Source organism: Ornithorhynchus anatinus, chromosome X5 (assembly GCF_004115215.2).
Source record: "Ornithorhynchus anatinus isolate Pmale09 chromosome X5, mOrnAna1.pri.v4, whole genome shotgun sequence".
NCBI classification, from domain to species: domain Eukaryota; kingdom Metazoa; phylum Chordata; class Mammalia; order Monotremata; family Ornithorhynchidae; genus Ornithorhynchus; species Ornithorhynchus anatinus.
In genome coordinates, this window is record NC_041753.1 from 13,570,754 (window position 1) to 13,595,761 (window position 25,008).

The 25,008-nt window shown below is 46.1% G+C and overlaps 1 protein-coding gene across 2 annotated transcripts in view; it reads right to left on the reverse strand.

Annotated features, from left to right (window-relative positions):
* The window catches only part of ZCCHC7 (zinc finger CCHC-type containing 7), a 197,483-nt gene that overhangs the window by 19,474 nt on the left and 153,001 nt on the right, over positions 1-25,008 (reverse strand). For both annotated transcript variants that reach the window (XM_029055587.2, XM_007655560.4), the window contains exon 7: positions 18,064-18,099. In XM_029055587.2, coding sequence (XP_028911420.1) covers positions 18,064-18,099 — 36 coding nt within the window. The remainder of the gene's footprint in view (positions 1-18,063; positions 18,100-25,008) is intronic.

Sequence of the window (25,008 nt, forward strand, 5' to 3'; positions counted from 1 at the left end):
AAATGTACAGCGCATGATTAGCATGCAGGACACATACTTTCAATATTTTATCTGTTCAAAAAAAACCCTTCATAAAACAATTAGGTTGCACAAACATACAAAAGTTGTTCAGCGCTGCTAGATGGAGAAAATGCTACCAGTATCCTGTCCACGGCCATATCAGGAGTTCTGTCCTTTCCTGAAAAGCAAATTGCAAAATAGAAGCAGCCCTGCTATCTTAACAGCAGAGCAAGAATACACTTTCGCCAAATTGATACCTGCCCCATATAACTAACTCTACCCTCACCTCCTCTCCACTCGGAAGTATTTGGAAGTTTTGAAAATGAAAGAGATAAACGTTCAAGTAGACACGGTGAGCTCAATTGCAGCTTTCCAAACTTGCCTCAAATACTGTATTATAAAGTCTTCGATAAGTCCAAACCCCTATGACATCTTGAAGAGATGCAAATTGCCCAGTGAAACTGGGTTAAAAGGTACGTTTTTCTTTTCTACAGGTCGGAGCACTAGGAAAAGCCCTTCCCACTGGGCAAAGGAAGTGGTAAATATATTACTCTTAGGATCTCCTTTTCAGAGAAGGGACCAAAAAGAGGAAGCGGAGAACAATGCATGTACATGGAGGACAGTGAGGATGAGAGTCATTTGCTTCTCGAGTGCTCCAAAATCTTCATGGCTTAAAAAAATCCGCATTTTCTCCGAAGATGGTAGCGTTCATTCACGTGGCCGTGGTTTATTTCACAGGGAACGCCAAAAACCTTGCTGAAATCGGGCAGTACATCAAATACCAACTTTTTCCAATGTAGCTCTTCACCTACACAACTGGTCTTCTATTTTAATTTTCAAGTAAGTTAGCGGAGGCTTCCTTCTTGCTCCCCAGAGACTTCCTATATGGTGACACAAACGCACAAATTTACGGCAGCAACATCACTGCTCCTCCGAAGTAATGTGCAACGTTAAGTGAAATCGTTTCCTGGAAAGATATTATAGGTATCTCGATTTTATTTGCCATCTTCAACATATCGGGGTCTTTATGACCTTATTTTTAAAATGTATTTCCTTTTTATATTTCCTGGTGCAAATGGACTGCATAAATAAGCGATGTGCTATGAGGCTTCAGACTAGCCGATAAACCCTTTCAATTTTCATGCCAGCTTCTTCTTTTGTAATTCAAATCTGGCTGGAAACTGGCAGCTCTGAAAACTGAAACAACACTGCCACAAATACCTTGTAATGCTATCGACCTTGTCTGCCCATGCAGTGAGAAAGGGGGATGCATATGTGTCTGCAGTCATCCAGATAACACAACTCATTTTTTTTTTTGGGTGGGGGGGCGGCGGCGGTGGATAACAGAAGCCAGCCCCGAACTGTGCACCAAAAGCAGTCATTACCAGGCAAGCTGGAGAATAAGTCTCTTCAAAATACACAGCACATTTAAAAACCATATACAGGGCTCAGCCACTGCTTTCATTACCAATTTTAATTTAGCTCCTTCAGTTTGCCAGCAAGATAAACTCTTTAGTGCTGTTTTTTAATCTATTTGCCACATTTTATGTTTAAGATTATAGTAATATGAGGCAGGAGAAGGAATCACTTTTAGGGGAAATAAAGAAATAGATCCGCTTATCGGCACCCATCAGAAAGTTCATTAATCAGCCGGGCTTTGTGCCCTCTAAATTGAAAGGTTAAATAATCCTCTCAGGAATATTTCTAGGCACCTCCGCCAATTGTCCAGAGAGGAGCTGCCATTCACAGCACTCTGGATCGGTGACAGGGTATTTTACCACTGTTTGGACCCCAAACAATGATGGACAAATGGCCTAGGTTACAAAGAACCCTTTCAGGACGTGGACGGGAAAGAGCCACAAGATTGGATGTAGGATCGGGGATAGGAGAGCGGGAGGAGGATACGGCAGATGAATATTAGGGGAGGGGACAAAAGAGGAGAAAGATACATATGTATATGAATCCATGAATATTTGAGCCGAATGCTTTTAGGGACACAGATCTCTATTCCTATATGCACCCACGACCTATATGATACTGAGCAGGCATCCTTCCGTAGACATTCTGAACCCTGAGCACTAACCTTTGGCGAAGCTTGGAAAGTTAGGAAACGAACAGAAGACCGGTAACATTTCTCAGCGAACATCCCGGGGAGCCACCCGAGCCCCGAGGTTTTCCCTTTTACGGCCATTCTACATGGTTTACAGCGACCTGAAATCGGTCACAAGCCCGGGAAGTACCTGGGTGGCAAAAACCCGGTCCAAAGGGCAAACTGCCTTTGTAATTATCAGTTAGAATACTGAATACTCAGATGGAATAAGAAAGCCAGTCGAAAGGACGCGAAGGTTCTAGCAGGGTGTTTCGCTCTTTATTGGTGCTTTTGTTTGAGCTGTAACCCAGCCTCGGAAGGCCAATAAAAACAACTAATGAAGAGTCATACGCTAAGACCGTATCGCCTAGCCGTGAGATTATGTTGGTTTCGGCCAGGATGCAAAAGCACCTCGGTTATCACATAGGGAAATAACGGGGCTTTACTGTACCTACCGGACTTCATTTCTATCGAGGAATACGGCATTCTTAGTGAGAATTGATAGCAGTTCATATGTCTCACTATCTCATTAGGGAAAAATATCTTCTAGTCAGGTTATAACATCATCCTCCGCGATGAGCAGTAACTAAAAGTTAATAGCATTTAATTAGTTTATTTGAGCTGCTCTCATTTCGATTCCACATGAACATCAATCCAATAACCGGTAGATATCCGTTTGTCAGACAGATGTTTTTACTATTATCTTTGATAGTTTTTTAAAAGTCATTCCAACCGTGTTCCCACGTCTTTCGTAGCGGGGCATCCTCACCAAGGTAGAGTCGGTCTTCTCAGGTTTTTAGGAGTACGGGTTTTATTTGTCCATATAATGAACCCAACTCCCCCAGGGCCGAAATTTACTCACCGCAATCGAGTCAGGCAGTTTAAGAAGACATTTAATTCTCAGTGATAGGTGGCTGTCTGACACAGTGCTGTCGATCAGTCGATCATATTGGTTGAGCAATTACTGTGTCCACAGCACTTGGGAGAGTACAATATAGCAGAGTTGGCAGACACGTGGTAGAGCCGGGATTAGAACCCAGGTCCTTCTGGCTCCCAGCCTGTGCGCTAACCACTCAACCAGGCCGCTTCTTACTGTACACGGGAATGTATAATACGACAGGGTTGGTAGACACGCTCTTCGAGGGGGAGACGGACTTTAAACGAAATGAGAGAAAGGGGAAATGGCGCTGTAAGGATCCGTGCTTAAGTGCCGCGGGGCCGAGGGTGGGCGGAATATCAAGTGCTTCAGGGGAACAGCGCCGAGACAAAGAGGGGAAGGCCGAGGGGAAGGCCTCTTGGTGGAGATGTGACGTCAGGAGGGCTCTGAAGGTGGGGAGAGAGGGAGGGGTTCTGTTGGACACGGACTGGGGAGGGACTTCCGGGCCAGAGGGAGGAGGTGGGCAAAGGGCTGGCGGCGAGATAGATGGGATCGAGGCACAGTGGGTAGGTTGGCATTAGAGGAGCGCAGTGTGAGGACTGGGCTGTAGTAGGAGATCAGCGAGGTAAGACTGGAGAGGGGAGAGCTGATCGAGCGACTTCAAAGTCGCTGGTATGGCGTCCTATCACGTCACGGTACGGTATCAACTTCTTGGCTAGTCTCCCTGTCCCCAGCCTCTCCCTACTTCAGGCCGTGCTCCACGCCGCTGCACGGGTCATCTTCCCGTTGCTCGACACGCATCTCTCCGTTGCTCGAAAACCTCCGACGGTGACCCACGTTCCTCTGAATGAGGCTGCCCACCACCCACCTCCGGCCATTTCACTCTCCGGCTTGCACTCCGCAGACAACTGCTCACTGCGGGCGGGGAACCCGTCTACCCAGTCCGTTGTGTCGTACCCTCCCAAACGCTTAGTACGGTGTCCTCCACATAGTGAGCGCTCAATAAGTACGGCTGATGAGAGACCACTGCTGACCACTCCCCATCCCCAGCTCATCTTCTAACCACACCCCGCTCGACTCTCCGGCCGGAGACGCTTCTGCTCATGTCCGGAACTCCTTCCCTCCCATCTTCAGAGGTCTCCTAGAATCCCACCCCTTCTGGCAGGCCTTCCTCAATTTCACGCTGACGCAACACCCCGCTTAGCACTTATATCGAGCGGCGCTGCTATTGACTGAGCGCCTACTGTGTACAGACAGCACTGTACTAAGTGCTTGGGAGAATATGGGCAGCGTGGCTCAGTGGAAAGGGCCCGGGCCGGGGAGTCAGAGGTCACGGGTTCCGATCCCGGCTCCGCCGCTTGTCAGCTGTGTGACCTTGGGCAAGTCCCTTCACTTCTCTGGGCCTCGGTCACCTCCTCTGTAAAATGGGGACGGAGACCGTGAGCCCTACGTGGGGCAACCTGATCACCTTCTATCTACCCCAGCGCTTAGAACAGTGCTTGGCCCACAGTAAGCGGCTTAACCAATACCAACATCATCATTATTATTCTACAATACAATCGGTAGATGTAATCCCTCCCCACGGAGACCTTACGATCAAGTGGGGAGCCCACAATATATACTTCGTTCTCGTGGTAGATGGGGTTGTGTGCGTACTGGAATTTATGAACATCCATTAGTGATCTTTCTGGGGGTCTGATACGCTGGCCCAAGGGCCACAGTGAAAAAGATTCAGTGATCGGGTTGAAGAGGCTTCATTTCCCTGAGAGGACTCTCTTCAGGATCCAGTGCACTGATTCCTCCACTTACTTCTCCGGGGTGGTGAAAGAGCCAGAAGTAGGGGGGTGTCTGCTGGGGATACGCCTTCAGTGGCGAAGAGTCGCGACCGAAGAGGATAGGCAGTGCCGCTGCGCCTCAATTACTTATTCAAGAGATATTCAATGACTTATTACTTCTAGTTCTATCCGAGTTCTTCCCCCTGCTCCAGCCTTTTCGTAAATAACTGCCGTCCGTCTACTCCATCAGAATGTGAGTTCCCGGACAGCAGTCATCTCCTCTGAGATCTGGTCTGAGAAGCAGTGTGTTCTAGAGGAACGAGCACGCGCCTGAGAGGCAGGGGACCTGGGTTCCAATCCCAGCTCTCCCACGAACCTGCTGTGTGACCTCGAACTAGTCACTTAACTTCCCGGTGCCACAGTTTCCTCATCTGTAAATTGGGGACTCAATACTTGTTCTTTCTCCTACTCGGACTGTGAGCCCCGTGAGGGACAGAGACTGTGTCTGTACCGGTTATCTCGTGTCTACGCCAGCGCCCAGTACAGTTCTTAGCACAAAATAAGCACTTAATACCACAGTAAGTATCATTATGACCCCACGTTTTGCTTTCGTTACCCTCTCCCCAATGCTTAATTCAGTGCTTTGCACTCAATAGGCCCTTAATAGATACCGCTGATGACGAAACTCTCTACCAGGCAGCTTTTAAAACCCCGGGTGCTTCCGGAAGAGAGCAAGAGGACCGGTTTTGATGAGCACGACTCCAAAGTCAAAGAACCACTTGCAGGGAGCCAAGATACAGCCCCACAACCATGACAGAGAGATGCCTTTTGGAAGCCTTCATCGTGGACAAGCTAATAAGCACGAGTGACAAATGATGTGACGCTGAGACCGAAGCTCTGAATATCAAAACCAAACCCGGGGCTTCCACGCATCCCTGAAGAGTGAGGATTAATTCACACACAAACACACACAGCACTACTGAAGAGTAACCCTCACTCGTTCGATAGGATTTATCGAGCGTCTACCGTGTGCAGAGCACTGTACTAAGCGCTTGGGAGAGCCATGTAAAAGCTACGTCTCCGCCTTCGAGGAGCTTACAGGTCAATGGGGAGATAGGCAGAGGCAAATCCGTTTCGAACAGAGGGAGCGGGAGAGAAAATGAAGCTCCAACTGGGGAACAGTAGGAGAACGAAATGATGAATAGGCGACTCTAATAACAGTGATAACTGCGGCATCGGTTAAGTGCTTACTTTGTGCCAGGCACTGTGCTAAGCGCTGGGGTAGATAGACCAAAGCAGGTTGGACACAGTCCCTGTACCGTGTGGGGCTCGCAGTCTTCAGCCCCATTTTCCAGATGAGGGAACCGAGGCACGGAGGTTAAGTGACTTACTTGCCCAAGGTCACACAGCAGACACGTGGAGGAGCCGGGATTACACGCCGGGTGCTTCTGACTCCCAGGCCCGTGCTCCATCCGCTAGGCGAGGAAATCACAGCATAAACACAGATCTCTACTTTAAGGATCCCTGTGTACACGTAATCGCTAAGGGCGGCTGTTGGGTTGACATAACCTGGGGTGGTGGACCTTAATTGGGAACGGGCTCTGAAGACGGGGAGCGCTGCGGTTTGGCGGATTTGCTCGTGGTGGGAGTTCTAAACAGGGGGAAGGGTGTGAGCAAGGGGGCGGAAGTGGGAGAACGAACAGTAAGAACTGTCGGATCTGTGCCAAGCACTGTACTGAGCGCTGGGGTAGATAGAAGATAATTGAGTTGGATGCAGTTCTTGTCCTACATGGAGCTCAGAGACTAAGGGAGAAGGAGAACAGGCATCGACACTCCATTTACAGCTGAGGAAACAAAGGCACAGAAGTTAAATGATCTACCTAAGGTCACACAGCCGGGCAAGCGGCGAAGCCAGGATTAGAATCCATGTCCCCCGACTCCCAGGAGATTTCTGAGGAGCGGAGAGATGTGTGACAAACCAAGTTTTAGAAAGGTCATCTGGGGATCAGAGTACAGATTGAAGAGCAGAAAGCTGGAAGGCAGGATTTGAAGGGGAAGGTGGCTCCGCCCTCACGGGAGAAAAAAGTGGAATCGAAAAGAGATGGCAATAACACTTCTCTGCTTCACTGAGCTCCGCAACACACCTTTTAATAATGTTGGTATTTGTTAAGCGCTTACTATGTGCAGAGCACTGTTCTAAGCGCTGGGGTAGACACAGGGCAATCAAGTTGTCCCACGTGGGGCTCACAGTCTTAATCCCCATTTTACAGATGAGGTAACTGAGGCACAGAGAAGTGAAGTGACTTGCCCACAGTCACACAGCTGACAAGTGGCAGAGCTGGGATTCGAACTCATGACCTCTGACTCCAAAGCCCATGCTCTTTCCACTGAGCCACGTAGCACTGAGGATAGCGCTGCATGTAGAAAAAAGTGCTCGTCAACAAACGAGGACAAGATTTTCATTCTTACACTTGATAAAAGCACCGCGAAACCATGAAGAACGGTAGGTTCCTGAATCTGCAAGTACACCAGCTGAGTTCTACAAGCAGGGCTGGGAGGTGCAGCTCGGTTGCCTTCGAAGGCTTTTCGCAAAAAAATGGACACTGAGGAAATGCCTCTAGACTGCAAAGCTGCCATTAGGATCACCGACTTCAAAAAGCAAGGAGGGAGAGAGCCGCTGGGGAAACTATCGCGGGCTCTCCCTGCTCGCTCTCCACGGCTGGTGAGATTCTAGCCGGCATCCTCTGGCCTAACTCCCGAAGGGCACCGTTAACTACGTCCTCCCGGAACCGCACTGTGGCTTCAGACCAGAACGGGGCGCGGCAGACACGATCTTTGCTGCACATCAGATATAGGAGAAAAGCAGGGAATCCAGCAGTGATATTTACTGAACACTCTCCGTGTGCACACACATTCCTCGCCCGCACGGACCTTACGGCTTAGAGGGGGAGACGGACATTAAAAAAGGTTACGGACACGCACCCGGGATTGAGGGTGGGGTGACTGTCGAGTGTTTAAAGGGCATAAATCCAAATGTATAGACAATACACAAGGAGGAGCGCTTACTACGGTGCTCTGCGCACAGTAAGCGCTCAATAAATACGACTGAATGAATGAAGAGGGAGTCAGGGAGGTGAGGGCTTAGCCGGGGCAGGCCTCTTGGAAGAGACGTGATTTTAATAAGGCTTGGAAGGTGGGGAGAGTGACCGTCTGTCAGATTATGAAGGCGGGGGGGAATCGGAGGCCAGAGAGAGGACACGGGTGAGGGGTCGGCACCCAGATACGCGAATTTGAGCTAAAGTGAGTAGGTTGGTGTTAGAGGAGTGAAGTGCGCGGGCTGGGTTGTAGTCAGAAATCAACACGGTAGGTAGGAGGGAGAGAGCTGATCGAGCCCCTCAAAACCGATGGTAAGCAAGCATCTATTTGATGCGGAGGTGGACAGGCAGCCGCTGTCGTCGTTCTTAAGGAACGGGGAGCTGTGGACTGAACCTTTTTTTTTTTTAGGAAAACGATCCGGCCGGCAGGGTGAGGTACAGGCTGGAGTGGGGAAAGATGGGCGGCGGGGAGGTCAGCGCGGTTATTATTATTAATATTCATGACACTCAATTTCTCTACTGTGGTTTGGGTTTAGCTGGGGCAATCCCAAATTTTTGCAGGCAGTCTTGGGTGATTTTAGAAAAAATATCCTGGAACTGAAACTGACTTGGTGAGACTAGTAAGCCTATTCGTAATAATAATAATAATAATGATAATAACGGTACTTCTTAAGCACTTACTATGTGCCAAGCACTGCTCTAAGCACTGGAGTAGATACAAGATAATCAGGTTGGACACAGTCCAGTACTGTGTACCGACCTCCCACCCCAACCTGGCTCCATGCCTCTCCCTCCTGGCCTTTGTGGTATTATCTATTGCTAGTTACTTCGAACACTTGTACTGCCATGCTGGGACTCCGGTACGCTCGGAATAGGCTCCTCAGCATTACAGGACGTGTATTATGGGCGTCACAGTATCTTGGAGACTTAGACCCCACATCCCCTCTCCTCGTGAGGCTACTGGGTGGAGAAATAATTGCCGTATCTGTTAAGCGCTTACTGTAAGCCGAGCACTGTACTAGGCGCTGGGGTGGGTACAAGCAAATCGGGTTGGACACAGTCCCCGTGCCACGTGGGGCTCACGGTCTCAATCCCCATTTGCCAGATGAGGTCCCTGAGAAGAAGTAAAGCCACTTGCCCAAGGTCATCCGGCAGACACGTGGTGGAGCCGGGATTTGAACCCAAGACCCTCTGACTCCCAGCCCCGTGCTCTAGCCACTACGCCATGCTGCTTTTCCAAGGGGAAAGGAGATAGCCAGAAGACTGGAATGGTGTCTTAATGTCCACATTTTAGGCAATAACGATACGGCCAGCTGAGACACAAAACAAGTTTAATGCCCCGTCCCTCCCCTAATGCAATTTACCAACTGAACGAGAGCCCTGGTGAACGTCTACTGCTCCCGTGTAATTCCAGAATTTCTAAATTTGGTGGTTTGATTTTTATCATGTGTTGAAACGCCTCCTCTTTCTGCATCACTTGTCATTCAATAGTATTTATTGAGCGCTTACTATGTGCACAGCACTGTACTAAGCGCTTGGAACGGACAATTCGGCAACAGATAGAGACAATTCAGGCCCAATGACGGGCTCACAGTCTAAGCGGGGAACTGTTTATTGCTAACAGTTCAACTGAAATTTATCACTGCATTTCGTTCATTAACATGGCAAGAAATTAAAGTACTTTTGTGATTCGATCCAAAAAAAAAAAAGACAGGGAACAGTCAACTCCCAGACCTAAGTGGCTCTGATCCCGTGGCCAGGGAAAAGGAGATTCTTAAAATAATGTCGGTCTTGGTGAGTAATGTCATGAGGTTTTATCATTCATATATAATTAATGCATAGGGAGAGAGGGGGAGAGAGCGAAAGATACTCCACGCTAGGGTGCTAACGCTTTACTGGAAGTAAAATGGATGTGTAGACACTCTCTGGTGACTCGGTCTGGTAATTAGGCAGCCCTCCAGTCTCTCCCTCTCTAAAAATTTTTCTCCCATCTGTCCGTACTGAGGCTTTTAAAACCGTTTCTCCAATTCCCTGTGACTTCTGCGCCTTCTCCCTTGCCCACGGTGAGCGTCCCTGCCCCTGGAGCTAGTGCCCTAAAGGAACGGTCCTAAAGGAAATCCTTGTGTTGTAAAATCCCAACTGATCCAAACGAGGGTAAAGCCGAAACAAGGTCCAAATGAATAAACGCTCCAAGTGCTATTCGTTTTGACTTGAAACGTCTCAAGTCAAGGATTTCCTGTAGCGTTTCTGTAGCATTTTGTAGCCCTTGGATCTGTGACCTTTGGGCATCTGGTATTTGCCTAACCCTCAGGCCCACGGCACTTGTGTACTTATCTATAAATTATAAACTATTCATTTATATTTATGGTCTGTCTTCCCCTCTAGATTGCAAGCAGGCCGTGGGCGAGGAACGTGGCTGCTAACTCTGTTGCATTGTACTCTCCTAAGCATTTAGTGCAGTGTCCTGCACACAGTAAGCGCTCGACAAATACCACTGAGGTATTAAGGCGGGGGGAGCAGGTGACCGAGGGCTTCGAAGTCAATGGTAAGGAGCTCCTGTCTGATGCGGACGTGGATGGGCAACCGCTATCCCGACTCTGCCCCTTGTCAGCTGTGTGACTGCGGGCAGGTCACTTCACTGCTCTGTGCCTCAGTTCCCTCATCTGTAAAATGGGGATGAAGACTGTGAGCCTCACGTGGGACAACCTCATTCCCCTGTATCTACCCCAGCGCTTGGATCAGTGCTCTGCACGTAGTAAGCGCTTAACAAATACCAACATCGTTATTAGAGGTTCTTGAGGAGTGGGAGAAACACGGACTGGACGTTTTTGTAGAAAAACGATCCAGGCAGCGGAGTGCTGAACGGACTGGCGTAGGGAGAGACAGGAGGCAGGGAGGTCAGCAAGGAGGCTCACGCAGTAATCAATCCACAGGAAGTCAAAGATGTTATGTGTCCCATTATTCATTCGATCTTGTTTATCGAGCGCTTACTGTTCGCAGAGAAGAAATTGTCCACTTTGCCTCCCTATAAAAATCACAATCTTTTTTTCATCCACTCCAAACCAAAAATAAAATCCACCCATTCGCAGTAGACTAGAAGCAGCACGGCCTAGTGGAAGCGACACGGGCCTGAGAGTCAGAGGATGTGAGTTTTAATCCCAGTTCTGGCACTTGTCTGCTGTGTGACCACGGGCCTCGGTTTCCTCCTCTGTAAAATGGGGATTAAGACCGTGAGCCCCATGTGGGACAGGGACTGTGTTCAACCCAATTATCTGATCTCTACCCACAGCGCTTAATACAGTGCCTGGCACGTAGTAAGTGGTTAACAAATACCACAATTATTTAAACTAGAAATTGAGCAGCACCTATTTCTAAAGAAATTACGAACCCAATCTGCCCTTATGTGCAGAAGGATAACAGGCCGTCAGGTTCGGAGGGGTGGGAATGTGTACGAAATTTCAAGGGAGAAAGAGAACCGGGAGAGGGCGAGAACCCGTCATTTCCCAACTTCTTGTGTACAACTCGAGAACGCTATATGCCTTACTTATGTGAGGCCTGCCGCGCAGCAGAAAGCAGGATATGTGGTACGGCAGTTCACGTGTGCTCTCGACAATTCTGGGCGACTAGAGTCTCGATTGCTCCACTCACTTTGCCATTTTCGCCAAGCACCCGAAGGGCATATTGGCAGCGTTAAGTGACCGCCACAGAGAAAGTGATTCTCCGCTTGAAGTGGAGGACTGAACAACAGGCTTCAAACAGAGAAGAAGGGTGGGTTGTAGCCCACCACAGGGGCATCGGCCAAAAGAACGTGGCTTTACGTGCGAATGTGAAGATCAGAATGGGCACTTTTTCCTCCTCTTAATGCAGGCACCGTGAGATTGGTTTTTGATGAAATGTCATTTCAAAGAAAAAAAATATACGATTTAACCAATAGGTGAAAACTGTCCAAAAACTGAATTCATAAAATCAACATGTCAGTATTGCACTGTCCTGCAATATTTTGCCTTGCATTTTCTTTTTCTTAGAAAATGATGCCTGATGCCTGTCCATCATTCAAAGAAGAGAAAGATTTCAGAACATGCTAATAGCTGTTCTGGAAATGAACAATGCAAGTAACTGGAGAATGATAAAAACACCCACATTTTAACATTCTGACTTGCATGTAAAACCAAAAACAAATTACTGTGAGCTGTAACTCATATATTGTATTTTTTTTCTGGCAGGTGACTAATATAAACCCTAAATTCATAATTTAGGACAATTTTATTTAAACAAAGTTTACTAGTAGAGCACACAAACCCAATTCCTCTCTCAAACCATCTCCCATCACTTTCCCAGCACCCTGAGCCATATCATCCCTTCAGCCAGCTCTACCCCATAATTTATACATCTGCTAGTATATCCTCTAGCTGTCTATATTTTTATTTTCGTCTTCCCCACCAAGGGGGTAAACTCCCGCCTAGGGGATAGAACACGGGCCTGGGAATCACAAGGACCTGGATTCTAATCCCAGCTCTGCCATTTGACCTTGGGCAAATCGCTTCACTGTGCCTCAGTTACCTCATCTGTAAAATGGGGATTAAGTCTGTGAGTCCATGTGGGGCAGGGACTGTGTCCAATCCCACTGGTTTGTATCAATCCCAGAGCTTAGTACAATGCTTGGTACCTAGTAAGCACTTAACAAATACTATTTATTATTATTATTATTATTATTATGGCCAAGGAATGTGTCACTTTTTTATTCTGTATTTTTCAAGTGCCTTGGAACAGTGCCCTACTAGGGGGTATGCGCAATAAACACTATAATTACTACTTCTAGTATTGCAATTTGAAAAATACTTTTAGTAACTGTTTAACGATGAGATCTCTTTGTATTAGGGGCAGGTATAAAGAAAGAGATAACAATTAACTCATATATTACTTTCAAATACCGCCCACTGATTACGATCAAGACTGTGCACAGAGAACTCTCAGTTACCTTCTGAGAAAGTCGGCACCGTGATTTTTTTTGCAATGGAGTGATTTTGAAATGAAGTGCACAATTCTGAAGAATTAACTGGCAAAATATTTCCTAGATCAAAATATATGCAGATATAGGATAGTTTGCCCAAAAAACAGAAGTTCAAAAAAATTCACAACACATCCCCCCAAAACCCCAAAATTCTTTGTTAATCACAAACATTTTACGACCAACCCTCCTATAAAAAAAAGATGCTGCTCTCCTACCGGGTGCACCTTGGTCCTAACCAAATCCAGCCAAAGAGCACTTAGAGCAGTAGGAAATAGTTGTGAAACGGGAACTAGAATTAAGAAGGAGAAAAATGAGGAGGGAACTATTTCACGGAAGACAGAAGGAGAAGAAGATCTTAACTTGAATTGCTCTTTTTAAACCAACAAGCTAATGATATATTTGAAAACAACTACCTCTTTGATTAATAATAATAATGGTGGTATTTGTTAAGCGCTTACTACGTCCACAGCACTGTTCTAAGCGCTGGGGGATACAAGGTGATCGGGTTGTCCCCCGTGGGGCTCACAGTCTTCATCCCCATTTTACAGATGAGGGAACTGAGGCACAGAGAAGTGAAGTGACTTGCCCCAAGTCACACAGCTGGCGAGCGGTGGAGCCGGGATTAGAACCCACGACCTCTGACTCCCAAGCCCGGGCTCCTTCCACTGAGCCACGCTGCTTCTATTGTTAAGATTATTAAGAGTTGGTGAAGAAGATGCCCAAGCGTACACTTTACCACACATAGGACTTTACTTCCCCTCTAAACCCTTTCTGTTTTTTCAAGACCCATCCATGGTCGGGTCACCTCTCCCACAAACGGATCTGTAACGCCGTCAGGGAAATACCGATGTTCAGTCTTCAGTGGGATACACTGTTCATTTCTCCTTCAGTGTGAAAAACAGGTTCTATCACAACCCAAAGGCATACTTTCAAACCACTTCCTAAAATGAGGGGCGCAAACTGGCAGTATTTAGAAATGTTGCCTCTCCAGAATAGTAGTGAAAGCCAGCCCAGGTAGCACAACAGCAAGCACTTAATAAATGATGATGACGACGACGGTAGTTGTTAAGTGCTTACTGACACCGTTCCGAGCGCTGGGGTAGGTAGAAGGTTGATCGGGTTGTCCCACGTGGGGATCACTGCCTCAGTCCCCACTTTACAGATGAGATAACTGAGGCACGGAGAAGTAAAGTGACTTGCCCCAAGTCCCGCAGCTGACAAGTGGCCGGGCCCGGATTAGAACCCACGACCTCCGACTCTCAAGCCCGGGCTCCTTCCACTAAGCCACGCTGTTTCTGTCGAAATTATGCCAAAAACCGGGGGCAATTATGCAGGATCTCTCTTGGAGGCGTTGATAGGTTTTATAACGCACTACATTTTGAGCAAGCAGAAATACTATCTCCTTCCCACAACGGGCGAACATTCTCACATGAAATAACTTTAAGTGGACATGCCATGCATCTCATGATGTACCTGAGGCCATGAATATTTCTGTATTTAAATCGAAAGCTAAGTCTCACCTCAGAATCATAAATATTAAATATTACCTGATTTGAAGCACAAAATGCCATTCATAATAACCAAATATCCCCATTTTGGGGGGGTACGGCATTTCATTCAACAGTACTTATTGAGCGCTTACTATGTGCAGAGCACCGTACTAAGCGCTGGGCGTGTACAATTCGGCAACAGATGGAGACCATCCCTGCCCGATAACGGGCTCACTTGTTAAGCACTTACCACGTGACAGGCACCGCACTAAACCCTGGGGTAGATACAAGCTAATCGGGTCGGACGCAGCCCAGGTCCTACTTGGGGCTCACAATCCCAATCCCCATTTTACAGATGAGTAGGGTTAGGAAAGTTGCCTCCCGTTTTATTTTATTCTCTTCCTCTATTTCCCTTCACTTTGCACTTTTGGAACAAAACACACCACCGACCCTCTGTTGAATTTAACAGAACAGTTTCCGTTCTGAGGTGGAAAAGATACTTCGACGGCCCCCGGTCCGTAGAGGTCTGCACTGAAACCGTGTTTTGTTTTGCTTTTCCTTCTTCTTCACGGGAAAATACCTTATTTAAAAATCATCTCGTTTTTGGCTTCCCAAGAAAGCGTGGGGTGGTATGAGTGATACGGAGCAGCGAGGCCTAGTGGGGAAGGCACTGGGCTGGGAGTCACAGGGACCTGGATTTAAATCCCAGCTCCGCCATTCGTCTGCTGTGCGACCTTGGGCAGGTCACTTCACTTCCCTGTGCCTCGGTTGATTACCTCCTCTGTAAAATGGGGACTGACCGCGAGACCCAGACGGGACGTGGACCGTGTCCAATCTGATTAGCTTGTATCTACCCCAGTGCTTAGTGCAGTGCTTGGCACAGAGTGAGCGCCTGAGCAGATACCATAAAAGAAAACACAGCACCGCTAAGGAGTAAGGGTTCAGAGAACGTGTCCGCAAACACCGAAGGAATGTAGGGATAAAGCTTCCGCGGCAGAGCTTTTAATTCTGATCTGGAGGAGCTCCGACCTGAATGAGCAGTCTGGATAAATGAAAATCAATGGCCTTCGTATAATACTTTAATATACACGACCCGTTCGGAATGTAGTTTCACCACTCCCAATATCTTCTGAAGATACTCCATCTAATTTACTGCGACAACGAAACCGCCGAAATCGATCAAATGGTGCTCGGGGGCGAATTTCTCAGCAAAGCGACTGGGAGATAAAATGGGGCGAAAGACTAGAATATGAGCCACCGGATCTGGTCATTCCTTCTGTCGTACCAAGAAAGTGTAAGGGTTACTCTCAGTCAATAGATGGCAGTCCATCTCCTGGTAAAGACGCTCACCGTGAATAAAATCACCAAGCGTTTTGTTCTCGCTTCCAAACGCCTATCTACTCTTTAATTAAACACATCTTAATGCTGCGTCGGTAGAGTCAATGACTTTTAATGGCATTTTAGCAAGGGATAATTTTGTTACAGAGAAGGTAGATAAACAGCACGACTTACGTGGCACGAAACCACATTCAGCCTTTACGTAAGATCCTGGACGGGGTCGGATTTATTCCTTTAACAGTAAGCATTACAAGTATCGCAGAGACCATTATGATGGATTTGAAGAGCCTGGAGGAAAAATTGCTCTACCTTCCTGAGTGACACGAGCTCATTTTCAACACTAATCTGTCGCATCTATAAATACTAAACACTACTGACACTTGACTATTTAGTCATTTATTTCCCCATATTCTCTCTGCAAGGAACTATTTGGTTTCGAAATCTGCATCTCCCAGCCAATGAATTGGGACTGTGGTATGCAGGCAATCATTTAAATGCAAAATCTCGGAAAGTAAACCGAATTTCTATCTCTGCCACATTTATGAGGAAGAAAATATTCTCCAACTTTACTGTAGTGGTGATTTGCTGTTAACTCTAGTTTGGAGCCATGGGGTGGAGGAAAAGGGGGAAAAAAATACACATAGTGTCACCTGTCGCCCTTCAGGGATTATACACCAAAGACTTCTGTGAAATATAAACTTTGCTCCAAATGACATCTACAATCTGCAAACCATAGTGCATGATACTTCAATTAACTATACTTAGCAAGCTGGCAAAACAAAGCACTAAACCTCCGCGGAACGCACGACCGATAGGGTGAAAAGGGTATTCCACTTATCTGCAATTTATCTGTCATCAGGGACTACCTATTGCAGTCGATTTTATTTACAAAACGCATTTCAGACACTTCTCTTGGCCACTACACGGCATGGCCCGAGTGCATCAACTTGTTTTATATATGGCATTTACACATCCAGCGCATGTGCGACACGAGATGAGTATTGCTGTCCAAGACACCATTTCTCATTCGGTAAATATAAGAAACATTTTCTCCCAGAACAATTTTTAACTTCTGATTTTCGTTTCTTGGATAACTACTGACTTGGAAAGGGGTTCCATTCAGACGTTCAACTTTGTTTTGGTAAGAATGATCATTTCCCACTAGTAAATTAATTGTGGACTGTTCTTGAAAAAGGGCCCGGCCACACTGCCGGGAAAAAAAAAAAAAAAGAACTACATACACAGGAAAAGCAGCTCGAGTCACCATCTAATATTCTGATACAATAAAAGACTTACTACTTTCCATTGAGCATCTATCTAGACATGAATAAAGCAAGTCCAGAAAGGCAGAAGGAGAGAAAAGGATCCCATTCGCTGCTTCTTTTTTGTATCTCTTTAATTTGTTCACTTAAAAAGCCAAGACCACACTCAAAGAGAATTGGAGAGTTCCACGTCCACTTGTTAGAAACGTTGAAAAGAGAAAAAACGAAACCAAAGTGGACTGTGGTAAGAAACTGAACGAGGTTACCTCAGAACTTTTCCTTTCCTGCTAATACTTGCCAGTCACCATGTGAAGGAGGAACGTTGGTTAAAAAAAAAAAAAAAAAAAGGTTCAAAAGACTATATTCTACAGTCTGTACTATAACAGTACTCCTTTTTACAAATTGATCTGGAGACCAATAATTTTGGTCAGTAAAATTCATTTGAGCCACTGGAAGAAACAGTGACAGATGGGCTCTTGGGGATTAGTGAAAGCATAATTTAAACTAAATATTAAAAGTGAATTTCAACAACACGTTCTGTGTTTCAATTTTTCCTGAAACCGAAATTAAGAGGAACTGGCAACCGAAAAACTTGACTGGCTTTAGGTAGATATTTTTGCACCCCGATTAATGACGTGGGAGGCTACGATACTTGAATGATCCATTATGAAAAGTGTCCAAACTTTTTCTCAGCTTGATTTTTAAATTCATAGTGTCAAGCTACAGCTACTTTAAATTCAAATATAACGGGGGACAGTTATAGACAGGATTGGATTTTGAAAGCTTTGGGACACTTCTGCTCATTTATGGAGCTCCAAATAAATTTTCACGTTGCTTCTGTACCGAAAATACCTTGAGTGGACTGTGATGCAATCATAGAATGACCTCAGTATTACAGTCAATCAGAATCGCGTTTAGGAAAAAAAAAAAGAAAAGGGGAGGTGGGGGGGGGGGGGAGAATGAAGAAACAAGAGGTGCATTATTACTTCCTCCAGCACAAAAACTCTTCAGATGTTTATCATCTTCCCGCAGAAGACGCTTGTCTATATTTTATGGTCAGCAGTTCACAGAAGAGTAAATAGGCTGGGTGTAGTAGAAAATAAAAAAAAAAAGTGTTTCTACTTACCGTTAGGTGATACTGCCTCCATATTTCTGGGCAAGCCTGGAAAATAAAAATATTGATCAGTTGGGAGCATGAAACAAGGTGCTTTCCAGCCTGTTGGTTTTGGCATAACACAGTATCCACTGGTGTCGGTCACAGGAAAATAAGAAGCTTAACTGAAAGGGTCTGCATTTCAGCTTCAAAAACCTGGCTAGACAATTTAATTGAATTTTACACTGGTTTAACACACTCCCTGCCATTGTCAGAAAGCCAGTAACAAAGTTTTCTCTTTTTCTTTCTTCCCTGCAGGTTGGAAGTTTGGGGGACTAGATGCCCTTGACAGCTATAACTATCACCAAACCGATCGTTCACAGCCAAAGTCCGAATCAATACTATTCACAGAATATACTTTTAAAGAGAGTTTGAATTGGAGCCTGTGCTAGCAAATTACCTAGAGGTCACTGAATGTAATTGTATATGCTTACTGAGTGACCTCTTTTAGCCAAATGGCAACATGACATGATTCTCAGTACCCTAAAGTGAGTGAGATTAAAAGGAAAAACAAAACAAAAAACAACAATATACCCAAGTATAAACAAACCAAAACCTTCATTCGTGGATCAACTTTTTTCCCCTTTATAATTTATCTCGGCTGCTTTTTTAGCTGCTGCCTAAGAAGCGGCTAAACAATATAAATAAATTAACCTCAAAACAGATAGATGATAGATAAGAGAGAAAGTCAGAGAAAAACAGCGAGGAAACCTTTTCTTTCCACTGACCTTTCATCCCCTCCCTAAATCACTTTCAAATGCGTGACTCGGGGAGATACGGATAAGTAGCTATGTGCTTGAAGACTTAATTTTTTCCAAACACACTTTAGCATTTATACAATAATAGCTACTTGGCCGAGTATCTTTCCCCAAACAAGAACTATCCTGAACCATTAGATTTTCATTTAAGGGTCTTTCGCTTTCAATATCATATAGCAACTACGGTATAATTCCTTTGAACGATCACATCGCTAAGCCTGGCAGATACCAATTCGCATCAGAAGTGGTTCTATCTGAAACTAGGCTCCAGTTCAATACCAAAATTTTCAGGAAAAAAAAAATTTCGGTTGCCAGAAAAGTGAATGAAGGCTCACATTTCTGTCCCGATACCTGTGAACCTCTGAAACCATCGCTCCTCATTTGGTGGATAATCCCTATGTTTTCTACAGACAAAATCCAGGACCTATATGGTCTTGTGCTGTTAGACATCACCGCCTCATAGAAAACGGATCTTGAGGGGCAAATTCCACTTCCGGAGGCTCTAACGTAACTAGACAGAGAATAATATAGGATTTCCCCCGGTATCCTTCAGTCTCTAAACTGTACGCGGTTTACGTTTAGCTACTGTATTCCATCTGCTCTAGAAAATCATGTAATGTACCCTGTTTACTAGATCTCCTCTAACTCAAGTTTCCCCACTCGTGAACCCGAAATACCTGACCCAAATATCACGCGTATTCATTCCCTCAGGAGAACACGATAAACAACTGGTTAAAACTTTGTAGGTGGCTTTGACAGGCACAGGGGACTCTCATATCTCCGGCATGTTGGTGGAACCAACTAGCACCTTGTAGTCCATTATTACGTTCGGAATGCCGTCCGGCCTTCTTGTACAGACGTAGCACAGCTCGGCCGGACGCACCGCGCGCTAAAAATATTGGCTTCTTCCAAACTGTAATGCCCCCTTACGGTATATATCATTTTAGCTGAATTATCGGGGAGGTGAGCGAGTGGTTATTTCTCCATTAGTTATGCTAGTTTTCGATTAGCGCAGTGTGCCCGGAACACTATGGATGAAAAATCACAATCACTGAGTGGTTACAGCCTGGCAGGATGCCATTCTGCCATATGACCTTTACTTACATTGCAGCAATTAAATAACCCAAAGAGAGAATTACTTAGCCTTTTTAAAGTCAGTTTATTCCTCTGGCCATGAAGGATGCCATTTCATGGGGAAATCTATGGGTGAGAAATACGAAATGCCGAACTGCCTTTAAACTAGACAGCCTTTATTCCATTTTTGTCAGTCATAACCAAAAAGCTGGCTGGGTGCAGAAGCCTTCTCCCCCGCCAACGGTTCCGTCTGTCATTTCAACCGAAGACTGAGAACTGGGTAAAGTCTAAGCATCTTCGAGGACCTGGTCAGAGGCCCGGGACTATGTGGGAATCTCCAAAATGCCGCTCAGATACCTGAGAACCAGTACCGCCACCTCAGTCCCAGTTGGCTGGCTAAAGATCCACATACCCCAACTGGAAACAGTTTGCACAGATTTTTGAAATTACAACGGTCACTTTCGCTTCGCCCGCTGCTCCCTTCTACTGGCCCTTAGCTGCTGCCCACGCTCTTTCCCCCCAAAACGGGAAAACTCCCTATTTGACACTTTGAGATTACGGTGGCCTACTGGATGCTTGGAAACGGTGACATGTCAACTCGTGGAAGAGGGTGAAACCAACTTCACCGGTTAAGCCCGTGATTCCTTTCATTGGTTGGAGCGCATTTTAGCCCTCATGGAAGAGGAGGCCCTTGCGCTGCATATGGACTGTCGTAGCATGGTGAGGTAAAAATAAAATTGCACTTGCTGCCTGGCCCAGCGGTTGACCTTACTAGCCCTTAGCTGTAGGCGCCCACACTTAAAAAGCAGCCCCGCTCACCGTACAACCGAAAACAAAGTCCACTTTGAAATCCCCTTCGGCGACCTGGCCCATCTATCGCCAGGTTGGGCCCTACCAGCCTCTCCCTCTATTGTGCTTCTTCTCATAAACCCTACGCCAATACCCGAGATTCTCATTATTCATAAAATTCAACAATGAATCGACTAAGTTTGCCACACCAGATGAATCGAGGGTTTATACTGTGCATCTCGGCCCATATTGAATTTTATCAGGTGCTAATTATTGTTTTACGAGAACAACGGCTTAGTGCATCTGTTGTTTAATTCCCACTTCCCTATTCTCAAATGTGAACATCAAAGAAAATAAAACACTCAATCTTAAACAGCCCCTGACAGCAGACCAAAACTCAAGTGCTCAATAGACAAGGCCCTTGCTACCAGTTCTCATATTTCCACAACAATGAACAAACACAAAAACAGCACTAAGCGGCCTTTCCTCCTTTTCAGCTCCCCTTGGCCAGTTGTCTGCCTTGTACTAGAGAGAACCCTTGAACGCAACCCTGCTGGGAACACAACACAGGAGAAAGGATTAGCCTTACTAACATGCGAGCATTTGCAAAAGTGAAGGGGAAAAAAAACAACAAAAAAAACCCCCACTACTGTATTTGGTATATGAATAACCAAAATGTATGAGCTGACAGGAGACCAGGACAGGCCTATGGCTCCCCGGGAGAAAATGTAGCTGTGATGAGTGACAGGGCTTTCAGGAAATATGTTCACAATCACAGACAGTGAAGGCCATGACCTAGATCGTTTAAGAGCTTGTCTTGTCAAATTATCAAAAGCTTCTTCCTCTCTGAATAAAGAGTGACATAAGTGAGTGTCAGAAAGCTGCAGGCTGACAAGCCAAGCATACAATAACAGAATGCACGTCACATACATGCCGAACACCGCCACTGCTAGCGGCAAATCTTAATGAGAGCGCGGCTGGCCCAGGAGACTCGGGTCCCTGCTGGCACGGCTACTCATCTCACAAAAATCCTTCAGCTCCAAGTCAGTTATGGTCTGACACGACGACTACAATTACTAAACACAACTTTTTAACAGAATCCTCTGGTGCTTTGTCAAAGATGCCGCTGTTAGGAACTGGCCCACTTCAAGTCACTGCAGCAAGACAAAAGATCCAACAGAAAACAAGCCATATTCATTAGCTCGGTAAAACGGAAAAGCAAAAGATTAAAGAGAATAATTAGTTTTTTTAAATGCGCTAATTAACGAAAAGATAAAACAGGCTTTGCCACATTAACCCCCTCCACCCCCCCACCTTCTGCTGCCCGAACCCCGCCACCCGCACCCACCTAAGTGACGCGCGCGAGAAAGAATTAAGGTGCTTTAATCAAAGGAATTAAATGGGCTCTCGATCGCTCTTATGCTACAATCTAGGATTAATTAGAACGTTTCTCAGGAACGGGCACAAAAAAGAGCTTAAGGAAATGAACAGGGCATCCCCAAAATGCACATTTCAGATGGATTTGCTTGAATCCAGTGGTCGCAAAAAAAAAAAAAAAAAAAGGAAAAACCACCATCGAGAGCCTTCACCTGTAGAGCTTTCAGGGAGATCGGCGGCTGGGTCACCGGCTCGTCTGTGCATATTTAAGTCGATAAAAGGTGTTTACTATTGCATCCGAAAACCCAACAGAGACCTAGAAAGAGCTTGGTTAACTGGCCCCGAACCAACCAGAAAGCTCTAGAAACTGGTATTTCCAACAGCCAATTAAAATCTTAGATCCAGCAAATGAGACCACGGCCGAAGCTACTCAGAGTCCCCGTATCTCCTAGGGCACCAGGGCGATGCTCAAGTTGGTTAAAAAGGGAGGAATCCTGTTCTTTCTCTTTGCATCCGCCATTGTGAGAGGCTGATTTATTCTTTGGGTTAGAGTCCCAGACACAGACTACAAATTTAACTTCAACTGTGTAGTGTTGTAAGTGCTCTAAAAACCGGAAGCAACCTCTCTATAGTGTAGTGGTATGGATATTACATGATTTCTGGGGGGAGAAAAAAAAACCACCGACAAAACCCAAAAAACTAAACAACAAACGATTTTCATCGAAAGAAACGTTCATGCCTCACCAAGAATCATGGCGCTCTGGATCGACGTCGACCCACTGTCCAAATCCCTGATGAGGAAGGAAGGCGGTAAGGCCGTGCTACTTTATTCGATTTCGTAATAAGTATTTAGATCCCGAACAAAAATGCGGTGCTGATCATTTATCAAAACGGCACGTTTTTCTCATGCGCAGTAAGGTTGGAAAAGACTGTTGGCCGCCGATTCAGCTCTACCTCCCGATTACCGTAAGAAGGAGGTGGCATCTCCAGCTGAATCACTTTTTGACATGACGGATGAAATTCCAAACGACCGCGGTAGGTGGTAAGTAAGTGCTTACTAGGTGAAGAGCACTGTACTAAGCACTTGGGTAGATTTACGATAATCGGGCCGGACTGAGCTCCTGTCCCAGAAAGGGCCCGCGGTCGCTAAGCTCTCTGTGAGCATAATACACATTCGATCCTGCCGCCTACTATTTCTGCCATAAACGGAAAATGGACTGAGGGGTCCTTTCTTGTCCAAAAGACCCCTTGAGCAGAATCTGAAAGGTAAGAGCAAGGCTAGCTAGCAACCGATGCGCCTTTATGAGACTAGTCGTATATCGAGCCCTTGCTCTAATACGTGTCCCCCGAAATCACTCCGGGTGCTGTACGAAGCTGGGAGAGCGCCGGAAATCAGCAAGCGCAGCCGAGGGGGGTGTGGATCCGTCGATCGCATTCACTCAATTGCATTTATTGAGCGCTTACTGTGTGCAGAGCACCGTACTAAGCACTTGGACACTGTAATACACCAATAAAGAGAGACGATCCCTGCCCAGAATGGGCTTACAGTCTAGAGCCGGGGAGACAGACATCAAAACAAGTGAACGGGCATCAATATAAACAAATAGAATTATAGATATATATATACACACACACACATATATATATATATATATGTGTGTATATATATATATATATAAATGCTGTGGGGCGGGGAGAGGGTGGGAAGAGCAAAGGGAGGCAGTCGAGACGACGTGGAAGGGACGGGGAGCTGAGGAAATGGGGGCTTAGTCTGGGAAGGCCTCTTGGAGGAGGTGAGTCTTCAATAGGGCTCGGAAGGGAGGGAAAGAATGATCGTTAGGCAGATTTGAGGAAGGAGGGTGTTCCGGGCCAGGGGGAGGACGTGGGCCAGGGGTCGGCGCCGAGACAGGCGGGATCGCACTGTAGCATGGGCTCAGTATATTAGTGTTCCCACACTCAGAACTGACTTTTCTTCTACCCCAGTAAAAATCATACTTTGTATTTCCCAAAAGGTACATGTACGGTCTATTTAGTACAGAAGTTCAAAATCCCAATTATACTGAAGCCCAAAATGGGTAGTGTTCGATAACTAATTGATCACATAATCAGGGAGGATGGGTTTTTGGAGCTAATAATGACGATAATGATGATGGTATTTGTTAAGGGCTTACTATGTGCCAAGCACAGTTCTAAGCCCTGGGGTAGATAACAGGTAATCAGGTTGCCCCAGGTGGGGCTCACCGTCTTAATCCCCATTTTCCAGTTGGGGGAACTGAGGCCCAGAGAAGTGATGCGACTTGCCCAGAGTCACACAGCTGACAAGTGGCGAAGGAGGAATTAGAACCCATGACCTCTGACTCCCAAGCCTGGGCTCTTTCCACTAAGCCCCGCTGCTTCAGTAACAAGACCAACAGTATCTGAGTGCTGATAACGCACAGAGTTCTATTCGGCAGTTCCCCAGGACACATTCCAAATATGTTCCTTGAAAAGGTGGGTGCCTCTTAAATGTATGCATGTTTTCCCGGAAATGTATATGCAGTTAGTTATGTTTATTAATATTAATGATAATGTTGGTATTTGTTAAGCGCTTACTATGTGCAGAGCACTGTTCTACACGCTGGGGTAGATACAGGATCATCAGGTTGCCCCACGTGAGGCTCACAGTCTTCATCCCCGTTTTACAGATGAGGTAACTGAGGCACAGAGAAGCGAAGTGACTTAATAATAATAATGTTGGTATTTGTTAAGCGCTTACTATGTGCCGAGCACTGTTCTAAGCACTGGGGTAGACATAGGGGAATCAGGTTGTCCCACGTGGGGCTCACAGTCTTAATCCCCATTTTACAGATGAGGGAACTGAGGCACAGAAAAGTTAAGTGACTTGCCCACAGTCACACAGCCGCCAAGTGGCAGAGCTGGG